This window comes from Muscardinus avellanarius (assembly GCF_963383645.1).
Source record: "Muscardinus avellanarius genome assembly, chromosome: 4".
NCBI lineage: Eukaryota > Metazoa > Chordata > Mammalia > Rodentia > Gliridae > Muscardinus > Muscardinus avellanarius.
The window spans coordinates 35,049,249-35,071,241 of NC_137789.1; the positions used below are offsets into that span (position 1 = coordinate 35,049,249).

At 35.4% G+C, this 21,993-nt stretch overlaps 1 protein-coding gene across 2 annotated transcripts in view; it reads right to left on the bottom strand.

The window, feature by feature from the left end:
• ZFPM2 (zinc finger protein, FOG family member 2) overlaps window positions 1–21,993 on the bottom strand; it is a gene marked incomplete at its 5' end in the record, with an annotated part of 474,948 nt that overhangs the window by 359,783 nt on the left and 93,172 nt on the right. Inside the window, one exon of one of the 2 annotated variants that reach the window (XM_080694917.1) lies at window positions 15,889–16,047. The exons of the other annotated variant lie outside the window; for it this stretch is intronic. Coding sequence (XP_080551043.1) covers window positions 15,889–16,047 — 159 coding nt within the window. The remainder of the gene's footprint in view (window positions 1–15,888; window positions 16,048–21,993) is intronic. 2 annotated transcript variants of the gene reach the window in all.

The following is a 21,993-nucleotide window of genomic DNA, read 5'->3' on the forward strand; positions in this document are numbered from 1 at the left end:
TGCATGTAGTTTTCTTATAACTTACTTGGGTTTTCCCTATTTAATATCATTATTTTTATAAAAGTATTTTTCAGATTGTAGTATATAAAATATTAAACTGATCAAAGGAATAGAATTTACATTTATTTAAGGTTATGAATTTTCAGACCCCAGATGAAGAATCAATCCTGAAATAATTGGTAATAGTAATTCAAGACTTAGTCTGTTATTTTGAAAAGTAACAAAATTTCTGTAGTCAGTGTGTGCCTACTATAACTTGTGTTTTTTTTAATTATAGCTAGTAAGGGGAAATTACTGAAAACAGTAATATTTATGTCAATTATATCCTAAAACAGCCATAATTAAAGTATTGATAACTTACTAAGAAAAAACAGTGATTCATATATTATCTCTATAGTACTGAACAATTATTCCTGCTATTAATATCTTCATCCATTTGAAAGGGTGTTATTCTTTCAAAGTTTAAATTCACTAAAGATCTCAAGCATAAGGAAAATCCCCACATCAAGAAAATAAGCCAACTTTTCATCAGTATGTCATTCAATAATTTTCACTTCACATTATTTTTCTCAAGGTCAAATATAAACGCAGGGAGAACAAGAGATCAACAATTTGTAAGATGTTTCTAAAATATACAAAGTGCATACATAAACCTACATATTTCAAGGTTTATATTTGATTAATTTTCTTATTATTCTATTCTTGCTCCGTGCTAAGGAAAAAGAATTCAAACACCCCAACTAAAACCATTCCAATTGTCCGGCGTGGTGGCACAAGCTTGTAATCCCTGTACTTCGGAGTCTGAGACAGGAGGCTCTCACAGGTCCAAAGCCAGCCTCAGCTACTTAGTGAGGCTCTTAGCAACTTAGTGAGACCCTGTTTCCAAATAAAAAATATAAAACAGGTCTGGGAGTATAGCCCAGAGGTAGAAATCCCCTGGGTTCCACTCCCAGTACCACCAAAAAACAATAAACCATTCCAATCATAAGATTCCATATTACTAAGACATTTCATATTCCATAGAAGAAACACTCTAATGCCGGAGGTCTAAAGTAGGATACTGGAAACTGTGATTGACCTCTTCACGAATGCTGTGCTCAGCAATCAAGTCATCACTATTACTTCAGTTTTACTGGTCTCTGTGTCTTCAAGTGTCAAATCCAGCATTCATTCCAAAAAATCATGATTATCATTTACAACCCAAAGTAAAACCGGACCTCACAATCTCTGTACCTACATCCTCAAAAGACCAATCTAATAGACACAAAAATATCAAACTGATTTGACAAAAAGATATTTGAACACTACTCTCCATTTACTCCTCACTCTTTGTTCTTTGCTCTTTAACAAAATGGTCCCCTCCAGAGGGGCTGCTTTTACTATTTCACACAGTCCATCCATAGAAAGGATTCTTCAGTGATCACTTCCTACCATAGTGTTCCATTATTAGAATATATGGTACCCCTTTGTAAATAAAACTTCATTCAAGACACACTTTCAAAATGTGATTTTAATTGGCTGAGATGTGGCCAATAGACAATGGCTATTCAGAGACAGCAAGTAACAGAGGTCTAATCTGAATTCTCTTTAAGTAACATCAGTTCATACACCGCATTGGTAAATGACTCTCACAGCTCACAAAGAGGGGACACCATTTTCCTGATAAACTGTTTTGTTTTGATCCTCGACTCCTGGCATTCTATCTGGCTCTTCTGTTCTCTCTCTGCTCTGGCTTATGGGGAGTTCAGTTTACACTAAATTTTCCAGCTTTCAAGACATCTATTTCCCTCTCTTATGCTGCCTTCCCTTAGTACTTTCTGTCCTTAGCTTTATGATGATTATTGCCCTTCCTGGTCCCTCTGACCCACCTCTGCCTCTCCAGGGTCAGCTCACAGGACAGTTCCCATTGCTCTCTTTGTCTGTCCAAACTGGCTCTTGTCAACCACATGTTACCTCAATCAAATAATAGGAATCCTATTATTTCTCCTTTTTTTTTTGATACTGTAGATTGAACCCAGGGGCATTCTACCTTCCATCTGCACCCCAGCCCTTTTCATTTCTATTTTGAAACAGGGTCTCTCTAAGTTGCTGATGGTCTCACGAAATTGCTAAAGCTGGCCTTGGACCTGCAACCCTCCTGTCTCAGCCTCCCAAGTACTGGGATTATAGGCATGCATCACTGCACCTGGCCTGGAACACTGTTATTTCTTTTTACCTAAAGCATATTCAGCATTTGATTACAGCTCAGATGTCCCATCCTCAAAGACACTGATTTTTTCTTTTTTTTTTTTTTTTTTTTTTTTTGGTGGTACTAGGGATGGAACCCTTCTACCTCCGGGCTACACTCCCAGACCTATTTTATATTTTTATTTGAAAACAGGGTCTCTTAAACCAGCGAGGTGCTTCGAACCTGTGCGATCCTCCTGTCTCCGCCTCCCAAGCCCGGTGACACTGATCTTTTTTTGGAAGTCATTTGTGAGACTGGTTCATTAATGTCTGCCTTTGATAATGTAAATCGCAGCAGAGACAGGACCTTGCCTGTGTCTCCTCACCATTGTACCCACAGCATGCTTCACTGTGTTGGATATAGCAGGTGCTTGATAAATATTTACTAAATTGGAAAAAGCATAAATGCTGAATGTACTGCCACTATGTTTTGAGTCACTAATTATTTCAATTACAAAAAAAAAAAAAACAGATAAAAGCTAGGTATTTTATATTAGCTGAAACATCTCCTTAGTGGTGGCATTTAGAGTTCAGTTTCTCACAAAGGCCATATTTCCCAGCCTCTCTTTGAGTGTGGGCCACTCCATAACACTAAGTTCTACAAAATGGAATATAAGCTAGAATATGCTGAACAGTTCTTTGGCTACTTCCAGGAACTTATTTTGAAAGTTGAACTTAATAAAGTTTCCCTATCTACATGGTTAAGGAGGGAGATTCTAGGTCATGTCAGTCTCCTCCTTACTCAGATACACAACTAGCTTCCAACAATGGAAATAGCTTCTTATGCTATCAGAAGACCTATTCAGAAGCTTCTGACCCCAAGGTCTTTTCACACCTCCTCCCTTCTGCCACCAGAAGGTCCTTGGCTGCTGCCACTAACACCAAAGAAATACAGATAACGTCAACATCATCTTCCAGTTTTTCAGAAACAAGGGTGAACCCTTCCCTTCTCTGCTTTAATTTTTAACAACTGCACTTTGAAAAGCAGGCTTGCCATGAATACCTAAGATCATTTAAAACTAGGGGTAACATATCCTCTACACTAGATTTTGAATACAAATATCTAATATAAATACACAGATATTTTAAAAATTTTATAAAGATTTCCAAGAAATTAGAAAACTGAAACAAAATTCATGATCATTCTAGTCTGCTATGAATTAACCCTTACTTACTGCATTTACTAACCAGGGTTGAATCAGGCCTTTATAGACCCTACAGCTTACCCATTTGAACCATCCTCATTAAGAAGAAAACAAAGTTGTCATTACAAAATTAGGTGCAGGATCATGGAAGAATAAATGAGGTGCTCTGAAGTTTCACCTCATACATTATCTTCCTCTGAGGAGCCATAATAAAGGTCAAAACTACTTTTTGGCTTACACAAGGAGCTCTGAGACCCCACATGCTCAGCTTTTAATTGTCAAAGCAGCCTCAGAATTCCGAAGCACAGTTAAAGTTTATTTCAACTGTTCCAGTTTTACATTTGTCCAACACTATTCCAAGCTGCCCTGAATCTATCATTTAACACAAAAATAATGAAACAAGTGTAAAGTAAACTACAAAGGAGAACGAAAATATCTAATATATATTTGGCAATAAGCATGAGCTTAGGTATTAGGCACATGACATAATTTTTCAAAATCATTCTTTTTATTAATGATCTGGTATTTTTAAGTGTCACCTCACTCTTTTCACCACAACAGCACTGTAGAGAAAACACATCAGATTTCTAAATTGAGTTTTCCTTAGGACATAAGCTATTTTTAATCTCTTTTTTGGTCAGGATCACTTCATATTTTTGTGTAATTGTGGTTTTCTTGCTAGGATTATTGTATTTTGGTATTGTCTTTAGTAACCAGCCACCAGGACAGAATACAGGAGCACAGGACACAAGGATTAAATGTGGCAGACGCATGCTGGTGAGGGGTTTCCAAGCTAGAATGACGAGTGTTCCTGCCAGGAAGCTCAAGCATGAATACCCTGCTTCCCCAACCCAAATTCCACATTGCCCACACCCTTTAGACATACTGCCTTATATCTCTTGTGGATATGATTTCCTTTCTTTATCTCTCTCTTTAAGAAATGAGAATATTCTTTAGATATTCCTATTTCTGCCTCTACACATGGTCATGTTGGAGCACTCACAAAACCAGAAACAAGTAACGTGAGGAGTTTTCAGCTTGGGCTATAATTTGCATTGAAAAAAAAAGTTTATCTAAGACCTCAAATATAGTGACTTGTGCTAATTCTATGGCAACAACAGAAATGACATCGAATCTTGCTATTAGATATGTAGAGAGGCAGTGTTTCATATACATGAACTATAGATTTTCACCTTGATAAATGTCTTTAAAATAATCCTTAAAGAGACCTTTTTTACTCACTGTCAGAAAAAATATAATCACAGCCTACTGTCTGTGCAATTCCACTTCCCATCTCTGAGGTGTGCAGAAGACTTGGTAAGATACAGCCCCTGTCAAGTCTCAGAACAGTTCCTTGTCTAATCTTTCTGCTTCTCCAGATCTTTGATACAGAACCTGTTAGAATGTATTGCTTACTTTTCCAGTTCCTATGTTTATCTCACTTCCACTCTTACCATCTGCTGCACCGCATTTCCTTCAGAAAAGTGAAAAGTTTTCACAGTGCCCAGAGCTTTCCCTTGCAAACAATGCCCCCTTCCCCTCTTCCTTCCTTCCTTTCTCCGCTTTTTATTTAGTCTTATTTTGTGTGAAGGTCAGAGTGCTTTAAGGAGTTCACTTCGTGAATATTTCTGCAAGGCTGAAATGCCTATCCAAATAGTCTTGATGGATTTATAAACATCCCTGTCAGTTATTCCTGGCTGCTGTCCAGGAACACACATTTCACTGTGTCTCCTCTCTTTTGAATTACCTGAAAACAACATCACAGGCAACAGGCAGTGAGAAATTGTGGCCTACCGCATGCCACTCAAACGGGGCAACATAAGTATCCTCTTAGTATAATGAGTACAAAAAGCATTTAATATAGCCCTTCTATTATATCAAAATGGCAACTCTATTTGCTGCAAACTGATTTATAATGGCCGAGTCTTTAAAGAGGTATCAAAAGAGAGAAAGATTTTAAGCACATTCTAATTATTTTAATTTAGCCTTTTTAATTTATTTCTGGGTTTTGTATCCATCCTCCTTTTTGACTTACAGATCCTGTTTAATACATGTTTATTAGACAATGCCAGGTTAAAAGTACCTTGAAAAACTGAGTTTTACGCTTCTGATTCTAATCTTCTTCAGATGCTTTTGTCTCTTTCTGCAAGGATTATATAATAACATACAGATTTTTTTTCCCTCTAGTTTTACTAAGTACTGATAACCCAAATTTTAACCTGGTATTGCTCTTTAGTAGTTTTGAGACTTTGGCCAAGGTAATGGACCTCTGGAAGTCACAGGTGAGATGAAATCCACCTGCAAGGCAGCCAGTTGATTAAGCATGATACATATACAACAAGATGCCTGACTCTCAGGAGCAGGCGACAAATGAGAGTTGTAAATACCATTATTATAATTATTATAATTGGCACATGGTCTCAATGCCAATCCCTAGAATCTCGCTGAACTACAAAAAGAAGCTAAGACAGTCATCTGCATTCCTTATCGGTATTTATTGGGCAACATATTCAGTTATTTTTACTTGACCTTTTAAGAAAAACAAAAAAGTGACTGATTTTATTACTATAATTAAATTCATCATACCGTGGCTTTCTACATTTCTCTTTACATATTCTATGTTTAGGCCTGCCAGAGATAAATATTATCCCATCAGGTAATGGATGGGTACATGCTTAATATTGTCTGTTGATTCCAAAATGATACAAAACACTGCGAGAATTTTGCTTGTGAACAAGAAAATGCAAATTTTGTAGAAGATTAAGAGCTTTAAAAAGATTATTCAATTTAAACTTATAAAATGCTACTGCAAAACCAAGCAAACATTTTACATCTTTTATGATATTTAAGAATAAAAAGGAGACACAGTTACTGCCAAGAGATGTTTCCCCACAATGCTAACATTTTATCTTGAACCTTAATGTGATCAACATTCAGATTCAGGGTTGTCAACTACAGTAATTCCATATGATTAAAATAAATTAGCTACCCAGACCTCCCTAATGCCAGTCATACGTTTAATTTTCTTTGAAACAGAAATATGAATTAAGAGCTAGTAGATATAAATGATATAAATGACTGGCCAACATGACAACAGGTCTGCATGAGTCTGATTTAAATAAAAGTCTAAGAAAATAAAATTAAAATAATTATACTTTTAATTTAAAATAGCTATTTATATCATTACAACTGGATCAAAACTACTTCAAGAAATGTGGGCTTTCACTCAATTATCACTGAGAAAATGTAGATATTAAATAGGGCTTACATATAAGCAGTCCTGTTTCATACTATTCCACTGAATTTAATGATTTTTTAATTCAACATCTATTTTTATAAAAGTGAAAAATTCAATCAATAATACAGATATATATCTCCTAGTATTCAAGTATTTAGTTTTATACATGTCTATAAAACCAGATATTAAATAAATACTTGGTATTGTTACATATAATTAGTATATTGCAGGCTGGAGGTTGAACACAGAGCCTCCAATACACTACGCAAGCATTCTACCTCTGAGCTGCAAGCCCAATCCTAGATGAACTAAATTCCAGTTCTTCATTCAACATTATAGGAAAAATAACAAATCTAAGTAAATTTTACAGGTCATATAAGTTTAATTTTTTCTTTTGTGGTACTGAGGATACTTAGAACCCAGGTACATTGTACCTCTGAGCTACAATTCTAATCCCAATCTCAATTTTATCTTTTGAAATAGTCTTGCTATGTTGCTGATACTTTCTGAGGCTGTCCTTGAATCTGTGATCATCCTGACTGGGCATCCCAAGTACTGGGATTCCAGGCATGAGTCCAGCTCAGAACTGTTCTTACACTTGCAAAAACCTTAAACATTAAACCAAAAGTCCAAATTTTTTATCATGATATAATATGATTTTATATATTAATTTCCATTTTTAGTATTTATAACAGTATTGGTGATATAAAATAAGAAAATAACTAAAAATAAGCAAATATCACCTAATACCTTCTATATCTAGATAGATGCAAAATGAAACATACTAATTACAATGAGATAATTTCAGAAATTATAACAGATTTAGGCAATGGTATCTTTTGCCAAGTTTTAATTTGTTTCAAAAGAGATCATTAGCAGACTGCACAGGTGAAATCTGTGAACAATGAATTTAATCTGTCAATGCAAAACATTAGCATATATTATCATATATGACTCATAATGATAGCATCATGAGTCTTTTCGTATGCTGTGTAAAAGTCAACCATTGAAAGCTGGTTGAAATTTTCATGATGATATATCTGGGATCAGAGATAAGGTAGGTAAACAAAGCTTTCTCTGACCTCTACATATGGAAGAGTGAGTCATAAGCAAGATTTGTACACCCTGGGTCCCACTGAACTAAGAAGATGCTGACACCCCTGTACAGAGTTTGTTAAAATGTTCTCTAATTTTTCCAACAATTGTGGTTTGAACATTTCAGTCCTATTTCATACAAAAACTAGGCCATAGAGACCTTTCAGATATCTCTAAAAGTGAGAGTACAGTGTCATAGGTGAATGATTTTTCCATCTCATGAAATAAAAACACAAGCAGCACACTATTATGACATCTATCTCTATCTCCTAAAAACAACTACTTTCTTATATCACATTGGTGGATAACTTATATAAGAAAAAATAATGATTTTAATTTTAAAAATATTTAAGAGATGAAGACATACTGGATCTAGCAAAACAGAGGGCTTGCCAAGGAACAATAATGTCATGTGGTGGCGGGGGAGGTGCCGGGAAGGGAAGCCAGGTTCCTGCCAACCCAAGCTGGGGGCTGTTCAATCAGCCCTATCAGTGCTCCATCAGTGTCTCCACTGCAGCCAAATCCAGAGAAAACAAGGAGTCAAAGATTCAGGTCAATAAGCTTATAGGCGATTTGCACAAACAGCTCCTCCAGCAAGGTAAAAAACAAAGTCATATTGGCTTTTCTTTTTTACTTCTTCTCTTTGAACTCCCTGGTCCAAACACACCCTGGAAATGTCAATGTTATATGCAAGAATTTAAAGAGCTGAGCTTCTTAATCCCTTTAAGAAAAAGGAACAAAGTCGTCTGCAAAGATCCCCTTCCTTATTGAACTCCAACTGATTAAGGTGGAGCTGGCTTAGGCGGATTCAGATTCCAGACACCCAAAGCATCAGGGAAAGAAGAGACATGTCATTAAAGGATAACCGAGGAGGAAAGGAATCACCTGGATGGGAAATGGTTTCTGAAATACAAAGACTTTTTGCAGAACTAAAAAACAATAATAGAACAACAAAAACAGAAGTAGGAGACAAAATGGCATGAACGTTTGACACTAGAGCAAATAAAAATCATGCAATTACCACCCCCACAAACAAATCCTGAAGGCAGGGTGTTAAGTGTTTGTTGTTTTATTTCTTCTTCCCAGAAATAAGAATCTAGATAATAGCTGTGTAGCTATATGTTCACATCTGGCCAGGAGTCAGGGGAGGGGAGAATTAATATCAATAATCTGGGTTAAGAGTTTTAACCTACAGCCCAAAGAAAAATATCCTTTCTCCACAGTTACTCATTAATTTTTAAACAAAGTGACAAAATTGCACCCATTAACAGAAAAAAGGGAAGTGAGAGGAGAGACAGTTGAGTCTAGCAGCATAGATAATTAAGCACAATGATGACAATGGTCCTGATTCACAAACCTTCTGAGCTCTTTTATCTTTCAAATTCAAGGATGTGAAAAGCAGACGCACACCCAAGCCAAGTGTTTCACACCATACTCAACCCTCCCCCCTCCTCTAAACTGTTATTCTGGAACCTACACTACTGATCTACAGAGGGAGACACATCAAGCCCTTGGCTGAAGGGATGAGTCTGATTGGGTTTATCTGTACCTCCAGACAGCTATCTCAACTCACCTGTTTCAAATTCCTGTTTTAACCTTCGCTTTCTGTACACCTTTCTCTACTAGGCATATACAAACTGTGTCCTGACCACGCCTCCTCCCCCAGGTAAGCCTCACCTGTCCTCTGCGTCTCACAGCTGAAGCTCCTCTTCACTATCCTGTTCCCCAGGCCTTCTTCAATGGTGGGAATCCAAGAAATTCCTAGAGCAGCTAGTCAGACAGGTAGGACTGCTCCTCTCTACTCCCCAGCTCTCTGCTGTCCTCTTCTGGCTTCCTGAAACACTAGCCTCACAGGTACCACAGAGGTGAGGAAGTTCGGAAGCTCACTCCTTTCCCTTACATCTCTGCCAGAAATCTACTTTCCCCATTACTCTTTATAAAACAGCATGTGCACCTGCACACAGTCACCCTTATCTGTTTTGTTTTTATGCATGATGCGTAACATTACGCACTATATGCAAAGCAAGTGAGGTTTTTGATTATCTTATTCCGTTTTCCTGAGATGAGAATTGACATTTGTCTACTGCAGTATCCCAACACCAAAAAGAAGGTGTAGCATATAACAAGTACTTAATATATGGGATGAAACTGTACTGGATTTGACCTATTGAGCAGAAGTGGAAGTGTGCTGTCAACACAATTTGGCATCCCTTGATATTTGCTTTGGATTTCATATTAACTGCTTTTGGGGCTGGGGCTAACTCCAAGTCTCAGTTACACAGGTTTTATTTTATTTCCTTTATGTATCTTAGACTCTTTCATGTAAAGGGTGTTTAGAATAACCTTTACTTTCTGCATATTACTTATGTTAACTCTGTCTTAATATTGTAAGAGTATCCAATCGTTACCTTCAATCTTTTTCCTTACTTTATGAATTTCTACCATGTCCTCTAATGTTCCAGATTGGAGATCTTATTATAATGATAGCTCATCTCTCTGAAGTCTGTGCTGTACCCAATGGGTTTTCTGACCATTCTCCACATCTGGATACTAGGACTAGAAATAGGGTTTTCTGTCTTCATAAAATCAACTTTGATTGCAATAGTTTTCCTTTTAACCTGTTTAGAGATCATGGCGTCAGAGTACAATTCATTAATACCCTCAGTAACTTTCCTAGATAACTTATTGATAACTCAAAGGTATCACTGACATGTAGTTTATTTGGAGTTATTGTTTTCTTTTTCAGTAGCACTACATTGTAATAGACTATAGTAACATCCATCTGACACTTTTCTTCCTGTCTACATATCCTGTAACTTTCTCCTGGAATGTATCTGGAGACATGTTTATTTCACTTTAGTCATTAATGAATTTGAATATTTCAAAGGGAAACCCTCTTTTAAATAATAAGTATGAAAACCCCAGTTTTAGCAGGCTCCATGCCAAACCCACTACAAGCTTAATCTAATAATTGCTAATATATGAAAGGGTTTCTACCTACCATCAAAGCATGGCTATACACTCTCCAAGTTGCTTCCCTCACCTGCTGTATTTAAATTTATACCAGTGTGTTTAGTTCTATACAGGCATGGATGAACTTCCATGTTTCATACATAAAGCAGAAAAAAGAAGATAAAATAATTAAAGCAAATAATTCAGTACCACAGGAAGTAGGTAGCATTTTTTAGGCCCAGTCTTAATGTCTTCGTCATCTGTAAATTCAAGGAAATAATTCTTGCTTGTTTCCTTCCTATCAGAGATACTGTTAAGGCAAGATGCCAAGCAATCTAAACTCATGAACAAAAGAAGATCATATAAATTGAAGTACTGCTTTTCATTTTGCTAAATTAAAAAAAATCTCAGGGTACTAAAGCGCGTTCAAAGCAGCATCATTTTGTAAAAATAATTCTCTTCTTTTTTAATATAAGAACAGAGATAAGAAATGAACTAATGCTAACTAAAAAGTAACATAGAAAGTTCTATGGAATTGTCATGTTCAAATTGTAGTCTTGCATTTCTAACAAGATATCTCTTAGATCCATAGAATCAAGAATTTACAACAGTCCATAAAATAATAATATCCACATTAAAGCTAATGTAAAATGTTATTTTAGCCTTTCTGCAGAATCTTGCATTATAAACATGAATTGGTTCATTTTTAATTGTATGGTTTATGACAAGCAACTTTACTAATTTGATACTTGTAGAAAAACTTGTCCTTCAACAAGAACACAGAATATATCAGTGTTGAGCCAAGGAAATTAACAATAAATGAGTCTCTCTAGACACTAAAACATCCTGCATAAGATAGAAGCTCAATTTCAAAAGGAAGTAAGAACTTTTGCCTATGATAAGCTATGTCTTCATAGATATATTAAAAGTAGAAGTTTTCTTTTTTCATAAAAAAGGCCAGGTATAATAACATATGATAGATTTATATAAATTTCAGTTGCTAACTATGAATGAAGAAATATAGCAATTTTTTGTGTATCTTCAGTATTCTCCCCTGAAAAATATTTCTAAATATCTTGTTTAGGGAATTTAGATTTCTAGTCTTGTTTCTCTAGCATCATATTTTAAACTAATTATATTTGAATATGAAAAAACATTTAATGTTCAACATTTTTATCCAGGTAAACCATTAATGTAACTAGGACAATGCTAGATTAAAATCATGGCAAGACCTTTAGACAAAGAAACTCTAAATAACCCAATTCATTTTTCTGTATATAGTGACAATTTCTACATTGTAATGAATGATTTTGAATATCAACAAAAAGCAGGCTTCAGCCATAAATCTTTGGTAAAAATTATTGATCTTCAGAGTAACATTTTTTACATGCTTTTTGAAACATGCTACTACTATTGTTAACCACTTAAATACTTGTACTTTTAATCACCAATCTATCCTCTCCTACAACTAATAAAACATAATTGTGTATTACTGAGACAAACGTGAATTTATACAGAAAGATTAGGTTCCAATTTTGTAGAGAGATTTTTTTTTCTTCCTATTGTAGCTAATCAACTTAAGTGAAAAATGGATAACATCCCTTACATGACACCTCATGGGGATACAAGAGCAATCATGGCCTTGTCTTCCATTCATACCAGTTTCAACTGACTTCAGAGGTAATTCCCCAGCCTCGCATTCTCTGAGAGTAAAATAATGAAATTCTTTTTCTATACACAAGGCCACAGTAATTTGAAAGAGCAATATTAGTATTTATCCAAAAAAATATTATGTGAAAATAAGAATCTCTATTCCCACGCACCATGACTTTCTAGTTCCAAACTAAAAATTAGAGAACTCTTTTTCTACTGTAATTATTATATTTATATGATCTCTATATCATATTAAGGATTATTTTGTATACATTTGACATTTTAAAATTTCCACTGTTCACCAAATAATAATATCCACTAAGTCATGCTCATAATAATTAGAATAAGTTTTTTTCTTAGTTCCTAAAGGCAGGCCATAGAGTTTATGAGCTGCGGTTGCAGGAAAATGGATGGTCCTGGAGAACATTAGGTTAAGTGAGATTAGCCAATCAGAGAAAGTGATGGGTCATATGTTTTCTCTCATTTTCAGAAACTAGGGAATAATTAGCATATAAGAGAAACTTTAGATAATACAGGAGAGAATTCAGTGGAATGAGGGAGGTGGTTTTGAGGAAATGGGGAAAGGAAGAATTGATGAAGGAAACATTTCCAGTGATAATCTGTGCTTACGTGAGAACCAATGCTAACTTCATATCCTGTATGGGGAGGGGGAGTGGGGGGAGAGCTGGGGAAAGTCCACAAGCGCTGTGTGCGTATGTCACTATCATTATGAAATACATTATATGTGAGACCTCAGTGCACTAGTACAAGTATACAAAGATAAAAATTTTTAAAAAATAAATGGAAGTTATTAAGACTATAGTTATTGCCATCATGGAAGCATTTGCATACATTTATTTTCTTTCGAAAAACTAACTTAAAACTTTTAGTTTGGGCCGGGCTTGGTGGCACATGCTTGTAATTGCAGCATTCGAGAGACAGAGACCTGAGGATCGTGTTTTGCGGACAGCCTCAGCTACTTAGCGAGGCCTTTCACAACTCAGTGAGACCCTGTCTCAAAAAAATAAAAATAATAAAAAAATAGGACGGGGGGTATAGCTCAGAGGTATAATATCCCTGGGTTCCATCCTCTGTACCGAAAAAAAAAATAAGTTTAATTCTATACTCTTTCATTAAACATAAATCTTTTTGTATGTGTATGTGTGTATGAAACTGGGGCTGGAACCCAGGAGAATTCTACCCCTGCGCTACACCCCTAGCCCTATTTTTTATTCTTTACTTTAAAACAGAGTCTCACTGAGTTGCAAAGGGCCTCACTAAGTAGCTGAGGCTTTCCGTACACTGCGATCCTCCTGTCTCAGCCTTCCAAATGCTGGAATTACAAGTGTGCGCCACCACACTCAGCCTTTTCATTAAACATAAATCTTTACCAGTGATCTTCCAAAAATTTAAAATATATCTAATAATATTTATCATTACTGCTGCACTTGATTAAGTTGATGAAAATGCCTAAACCCATATGTTAACACTTAAGAGCAGAAAGAAAAATAATGGCACCTTCTAATTATTAGTTTCTTCTCTTTATTGCAACACACAATATACAATAAGTGCTGTATAGTATACACACACATGCAAACAATGTATTTCCTGATAATAAAGAAAATGAGATGTCTTCAAACATAAATTTAAAAGTTCTATATCTCCATCTAGCTCTTATATATATTGCCATAGCTTTCTACACACCAAGAAAAGGTTTTAGCATCCAGAAAAACTTAAAAAAAAATTACTTTGAGCCCAAATCTCAGTCAATAGGAAATAAGTCCTAGTCTATCCATACTATTCTTATTTTCAGCCAAGTCTCCGGGGTGGAAGACTGGGCCGTTTTACAAGATCATCTTGTGGTCTTTGGGAGCTCAGAGGAAGTGAGGTTTTCTGGCCTTCAGTGAGTGTAGGAACCATTGCTACTGTCCTGTTTCCATAGTTTCAGGTCTGGGGCACTACAGGGAATGCAGGGATGGAACAAGCTGATGTTTGTTTGTTTGTTTGTTTGTTTCAAAAACACCATCAACAGGAGAAAGCAATACTGGAGTTTTTAATAATGTAAATCAAACCATATTTGACCACCAAGATATGTGTGTAGGCTGTTTTTCTAGAAGCTATATCATCATCCTTGGTTTCAGACTATTAAATCTGATAACATATAGCACATTAGTAAACCTACTTCATATCACTGATCTAAGCAGTACATAAGTCTGACTAAAATAAAGCAAGCAAACACACAAATACAGGCAGACAGAGCAGGCACACAGATGTGTTCTCAGCCATGTCCTCTGGGAAACTTCCATGTAAGTCAGCAAAAAAAAATCCAAACCCAGGAAATGACTCAAGAAGCTGTGCGTGAGTGCTGGAGGAGATACACGACCCTCCTCATTGGCAGAGACAAAACAATTAAAAATAAGTAATAAAAAAGTTGAGCATGGTGAAGTATACCTGTAATCCCAGTACCTGGCACTGACACGGAAGGATCACAAAGTCCAGCGTCAGCAACTTATCAAGACCCTGCTTCAAAATAAAAATTTAAAATAGGTTTGGAGATGTAGCTAGGCAATAGAATGGCCTTGGGTTCAAACCCCAGCATGACACACACACACACATACATATATACAATGATGATAATAACTATTAAAAAAAGAATTATTATAAACCTTTGGCTGACTTTTACAAAAATAATAAAATGAGTCTATGTGTCCAGAAAGGTCATAATAACTGGCAAATCAACCTGTCTCCAAGTTGAGGTTAGAAGTGAACTAAGAAATGTCTCAAGTGCTTCTTGGATTATAATACCAGTGTATCAAAAGAGGATCTAATGAAGAAAAAGTTTATATTATCTTATTTGACAATATCTAAAAAAGGACCATTCTAGCCGGGCGTGGTGGTGCATGCTTGTAATCCCAGCATTTGGGAGGCTGAGATAGAAGGATCGCAGGTTTGCAGCCAGCCTCAACTACTTAGTGAAGTCCTCTGTACCTCGGTGAGACCCAGTTTCAAAATAAAGAATAAAAATATAGGACTAGGGATGTAGCTCAGAGATAGAATGCCCCTGGGTTCCATCCCCAGTACCACAAAAAATAAAAAAAATTAAAATGAAATAAAAAGGATCATCCTCAGCTTTGAAGGTCAAGGTCAAACATCTAAAGTATTCAGTTTTCAAAAGGAATATTCCAGAAGCATGGGCTAAGATTCTATCATTCCACTCAGTGCTTATACTCAAAGCCTAGTTGAATGCCTTGAAAAAGGCTGACAATAAATATTTGTTGAAAGAATGAATAAATGATAATCATTCAACATATTATAGTTAATTGGCCAACTAGCATAAAAATGTGCATAGTTAGTTGGCCAATCAACATGAAAATACTTGTATAAATATAAGAAATTATTTATTAAGTGGAATTACTTCTTTTGCCCCTGCTATTCAAAAATTTCTGCACATATTTTCAGACTGTTGAATTACATGTCAGCACTTTAAGCACATTTACCTCATTCTCTGGTCCATGCTTTACACCCTTCCAACAATCACCTATGTGGACTCACATATGACAGCCAACCATCAGTGATTACCTTTGTTACAAAAGTATCCCACTTCTTCACAGCTCAGGTTTTCAGGTCCAAATTCTGTGGGAAAGCTTTCCTCTAGTGGAAAGTCTCCTTTCGAGATGATGTCCGTTTCCTCCGAAGGGCACTCTTCCTCCTCATCTTCAATGGTATCTTCAAGCGGCCCTTGAAAAAGAATCAGGGACACTGTACCAAAAGCATCCAAGGAAGACAGTGAAATTAAATCCTCACAGAGGTTCTTTGTGATTACAGTGGTGAGGAAAATGTGTTCCAAGTGGTACCACCAAGGGGACTTACCCAAGACAATGCCACATTCATATTCATAAGAAACATTGACCTATGTTAAGAAGTCAGTAGAAACCAGCGCCTTAAGATACTACATAGAAAGCAACTTGCATCTTTAATCCTTCCCCACACCCACCCCCCAAGCCCTGAACTTTTAAAAATTCTCTCCTAAAGAGCAAAACTGTGCACTTTATGTTCATTTGTTAGAATTAACTGCCTGGTAAAGAGTACAAGTCTCTTTTACACTGTTGTACAATTTTACCTGAGATTTTAATAAAGATTTAAAGTAATTGAATGCATTTTAATTGAACTGAGATTTTAATAAAGTCTATACTTAAAAAAATCCATCTTAAGAGTGGATTCCAAGAAAAGATTTCATTATATGTGTTTGAGGCTTGAAGAAAAATTACATATTTCTCTCCCTGATGAAAGCATAACCCTATTCATAATTAATTGAATTTTTTTCTGAAATGAAAAGTAGTTTTCTAATAAAAAAATGTAATTTGTATTTATGTGATACTTTTTCAGTAATAAAAATACAACTCCCTTGGAGAGAATGAGAGTGAGGTGCACTACATTAATGGACCTATTTTACTGAAAGGAAAGGGAGGGCTGCATTTGTTCAGACGGAGCTGAAGAGGACGACGTGGGAATACTGCACTGCCGATTGTGAATATCTCACTGTCTCCGAAGAATCAAAGTATCCGACCCATTTTACTAAGCAGAAGTCTGCATTGGCTCCTAAAGAAGTAATATAGCACTTTATCCAAAGAACGCAATTATGGTAATTTGTACTAATTGTCACTCCTGTCAGCGATCTCATCAAAAAGGCTAAATACGTAAAGGCTCAGCTAGTGCTTTTTCTCTTGTCTTCTCCTTCTCTTCTCCTCCTCCTCTTCTGCTTCTTAGCTTCTTATTCCTCTCTCTCTCTCTCTCTCTCTCTCTCTCTCTCTCTCTCTCTCTCTCTCTCTCCTCCTTCTCTATTGCTTTTAGGAAATGTGCTTCCAAATTATTTTCAGAGCCAGTACAGAAGTCCTATAAATAATTTAAAATAGTGCCCAGTTTGCAATTTTTATATATGTGTGGATAAAAAGAAATAAGTACATATTAAGTACATATTTACATACAGTTGTGTAGGGTGATGGTTTACGAAAAGTGAGTTTCCAAAGGACTGAATTGATAAGGCACATTTACGTGAATAGAATTAATTATATAGATTTAAATTAAAGGACATCCAAGCAAAAGCCTCCTTTTAGATATTCCTAGTCCTTTTTTTTAGAATTTATTTTTCCTCTTTTTCTTTAAAATCACAAATGTGAAGGAGAAAGGGATTCTCTAGTTCCAAACACTCCTATGATATTGTTTTCTTATCCAGTCCTCGTGCTAAAGCCGAAAAGTTAAAGGAGCCTCGGATTCTGTTTTTGCACAAGCGATATTCAAAAGTCATGGTTTTTCTATTAGACTTTAGTCTCTTATTAACTATTTCAAGTTTCACTTTTCATCATCTTACACCATTTAGGATAATTATGTCAAACTGCAAGACATGCAAGAAATATGTGACTGTAATAATGTAAAATATTATAATCTTTAAAATGTTTGTTTCAGAAGCACAATTATTTATACTGAGTCTAATAAGAAGACTAACAGAATATTCCCCTTATTTTAATTTCCTCACTTACTTATAATAACAAAGAAGGTCAAAAGAAGACATGGGAAACTCTTGACTTGTGTTTCCTGTGGAAGTGCCAAAGCTCTTCCTAACATCATCTCTAAAGTAACTCACTGAGGTAGGTGTGAGGCTTACTACTAGTTTTATTTTGTAGATTTAGAAAGTAAAGCATTGGAAGTTGGCAGAATAAATGACAAGCTAATGACTAAAAAATTGATTTGCAAACTCAAGAATTTTGATGCCTTTTAAAATATAAGATGCAAACTATTTTGATAGTTATATTTCTTTATAAAGGAAACCATAAAACACAGTAACAAAACAGAAATTTCATAATTGGTTAAATTATATTTACATAAATGCTTACTAGATGTTTAATTAGTGATCTAATCTAAAAACTGACAAGTCTTTTGCTGCTCTTTGAAGATTACTGAAAGCCAATCAAAATGTTTGGTATTCCCTTTCCTGCAAAAAGTCAAAATCATCTTGCAAACATACCAAAAATAAAATAATTGAATAATTGATTACTAACATTTATATTCATAAAATTTATACCCATATTGAATCCTTCTGTACTTTAATATAATTTATAACATAAATGACTAACGCTCCAATTATAAAATAAATATTTTAAATGGCTCCTATGTAAAATATAAAAATATAAAAAGCCTACATATACTAAAGAAATAATAAAAAATGTTTCAAGAATGAAATTCTGAATATATATGATAACATTTAAAATACTCAATAACAACAAATTAGTTCCAGTAATATATTATGATCAAATTTAAGTTGTATTAAAATAAATTAGATAAGCTTATGTGAAAATTCAAAAGAAAACAAAACCACAGACCACTGATTTATGCCTACTAAACTTCAAACCAAGTCAACATTATAGTAGTTTTATATATTTACCAACACACACATGTATATGTCTGTAAAAACTTTTATTTCTAAGTTCATGACAAGCTCTTAATTGATAGTATAGTATTGCCTGACCCAGAGATTGTTTTATTTTACACCTCAACTATCAAATTTGCAATTCCAAGCAAGCCATTGAAAAAGAAGCACTTATTTTTTTTAAACTGCAAAAATCCAAATAAAGGGTGAAAAATTTCCAAGCTCATTTGTCCAAAGCACACATGCTTTCCTGGCCAACATTTAGAACAGGCCACAGGAAGGTGATTTAATGGCCCAGTTGCATTTCTCCCAAACCAAATGTCAAATCTATATAATTTACTGTACTTTAAAATGTGAAATTACTAACCATTTCTTTAACCATGCCATCAAATCAGACTCTGCGAAAAAGGTTTCTCTTAAAATGCATAGTATTTATGGTCTAAGATCAGATCTCGCTCTCCTCTCTATATTGCATGTTTCTTTAACAGGAAAACCTTACTGATAATCGGTGGCCATAAACTAACATTTTAAAAGGGTAAGAGACACTTGAAGCACAAGGATAATTAATAGCACCAATGAAGGAGGGAATGAAGGCAGCTCCTGCCTATGGATTAGTGGGCACAGAAGTCCACTTCAGAAAAATCACCACACATAATTTGACACAAATAATAATATCTACTCAGGGAAGGCTCACGACTGAGCTCCATGTGCCCTCATGGAGAAAATTACTTCTGATTGAGGCCACTTGGCAGGCAAGTGTTGAGGAAATCTGAATTTCAGCTCTTCAATTGCTTCTGATTTACAGATATTCAAACACACTTGCCAGAATTAATAGTCTTGATGTTTATAAATATCAACATCTACCTCATTTTAAAATGCTAATCATTAGCTACACATCCTAAAACTTTGAATAATGCTCAAGTTTAGGCGCTGGCATGTTGTTACCAGTCGCTTATGATCAGCAAATAGGCACTCTTCCATGTTTTTTTATTTTATTTAAACTGAGTAAATAAGGGAGAATACTGGTATTCTTTTAGGGGAGCAAAGTAGAATTTCATATTTAAAGGAGAGACCATCCTGTACTCAGGACCCATCTGAATTGGCCATACCTATCTTTGCCCTCCAGAGATGAAGTAAAAGAAAAGAAAGGTTCAGCAGGCCCCTCACACCTGACAATACTGATGGACAGCCCAGTGGATGGTGAAGCCCTTCCTTTAGCCAGTACCAACAAATACAATTTAAAAGCTTTGCCTACAGCAAATATATAATTTTTATCCAGTGATTCTTTCAATGATTTACAGTTGTCAAAGGATAGTAGAATGTTTGCAATGGACTAATGCTATCTATACACTGCTAGCAATCACTGAGTGGAGTGGAAATAAAGAATTGGATTTGTATGGTTTAGGAGCAGTAAAGGGGAGTACTAACTCCTCCAGGTAAAGGAAGTTTTGAGAAAATTATTGCTACAATTACAAGGGGGTAAAAGAAATTTTCTTGAATACATCCATAGCAAGTCATGTAAGAACAAGAAGTTGACAAGACGATTTGAAGGAAAAAAAAAAACTTACAAGATACACAAAATTCAGAAAGAGGCTTAAAATTAACAACATATTGCAAGAAATGATGGAGAACATGGTGGTAAAATGAGTCCAACTCGGGTGTCTTTTAACACATGTTGTCTTGACGAGTAACTTTCTACGGTGGCAGTCTCCTACAGACAGGAAAACCCTCACTTGAATGTCAGGATGCCTTTGTCCAGATACATTCAAAGTACTTCAGAATAAGGGGCAGCCACAAAAAGGAATTAAATTCTACAGAAATGGATATACATCGTCATGTACGAAAAGAGGAAAGAAATGCCCAATGCTATGGTTTCGACACACCATCCCCCTAAGAGGGGTCTTTTCTCTTAAGCACTCATTGGCATTAATTGATTAAACATTAGTTTAGTTTGGTTTTGCATGCGTTTTGATGAAAACAAGAGAGTCTGTCATAATGGAACTATAGAGAACATTCAATCTCTTTTACATGCATTAATATTCCAAGCATTCTGAAGGCTGCACAAGACTAGCCACCCAGCAAAATGAGATTGTTTCAGAATACTGGGCAGCCTTGATTATAACTGACAGGTGGGAAGAAAGTCACATTAAAATATTATCATTCCCAATAATTACAATGATCCATCACCGTGTGCTCAGAAATTCCACTAGATGAGTTTCCCCCGAAAACACACAAATATTTCCAAACCTTTGTTTTCCAGTGCTTCTCAATGTACGTTTTGAATCCTTTTTATATCAGGTGCCACTGTTAATAGTAAAAATTAAAACTTCCACCACAAACTTTATATCATTTTACTCATGCACAGAGCAAAGAATCCACACTAATGAAATACATCTTTTAAAATCTTCATGAATTAAAAAAAATGATTCCAATTCTGTAGTGACCTGGGGAGGGCACACTTTGATATGCTTTAGCTATTATTTTAGAGCTGAAGGTTTTATTTTCTACTTCCAGTGGAAGAAACAGGGTGCATACACACACACACACACACACACACACACACACACACACACCCCACACAATGTGATTCTAAATTTCTAGCTAGCTAGTTGCAAGCTCCTGTTTTCTGCTTTTTAAAAGTCCTTTGCAATAAATCCACTCAGACAAGGCACATTAAACCCTCTAATACATGTAGAACAATAAGGACCTCAAAACCACACAATTTAAGCAGTATACAACATGCTTACATTATCACCTTATTCACAACATGTTAGGTGATGCGACCTTGCAAAATGCAAATATAAAAGACTGGGCAAGACAATTCTGACTCCTGTTCAATATGTGGGTATAAAAAAACACATCAAACATCCCATAGATAACTTTTATTTTAGTTGGCAAGTAGAAGGAGATAAATATAGAATTTTTCATTTTAAAGTTTCTATTTTTCTATTTTTTCTCTTTCTTTCTTTCTTTTTTTTTTTTTTTTGTGTGTGTGTGTGTGTGTGATACTGGGGGTGGAACCCATGGGCGTTTCTACCTCCAGGCTATATTCTCAGACCTATTTTACACTTTATTTGGAAACAGGGTCTCATCACTAAGTTGCCGAGAGCCTCACTCAGTAGCTGAGGCTGGCTTCAAACTTGTAAGATCCTCCTGTCTCAGCCTCCCAAGGTTCTATTTTTCTATATGTGATTTAAAAAAAAAACAATGGATTTAAACAGGATGTTATGTTACCTAATCATTTGTGTTCTCACCTTCTA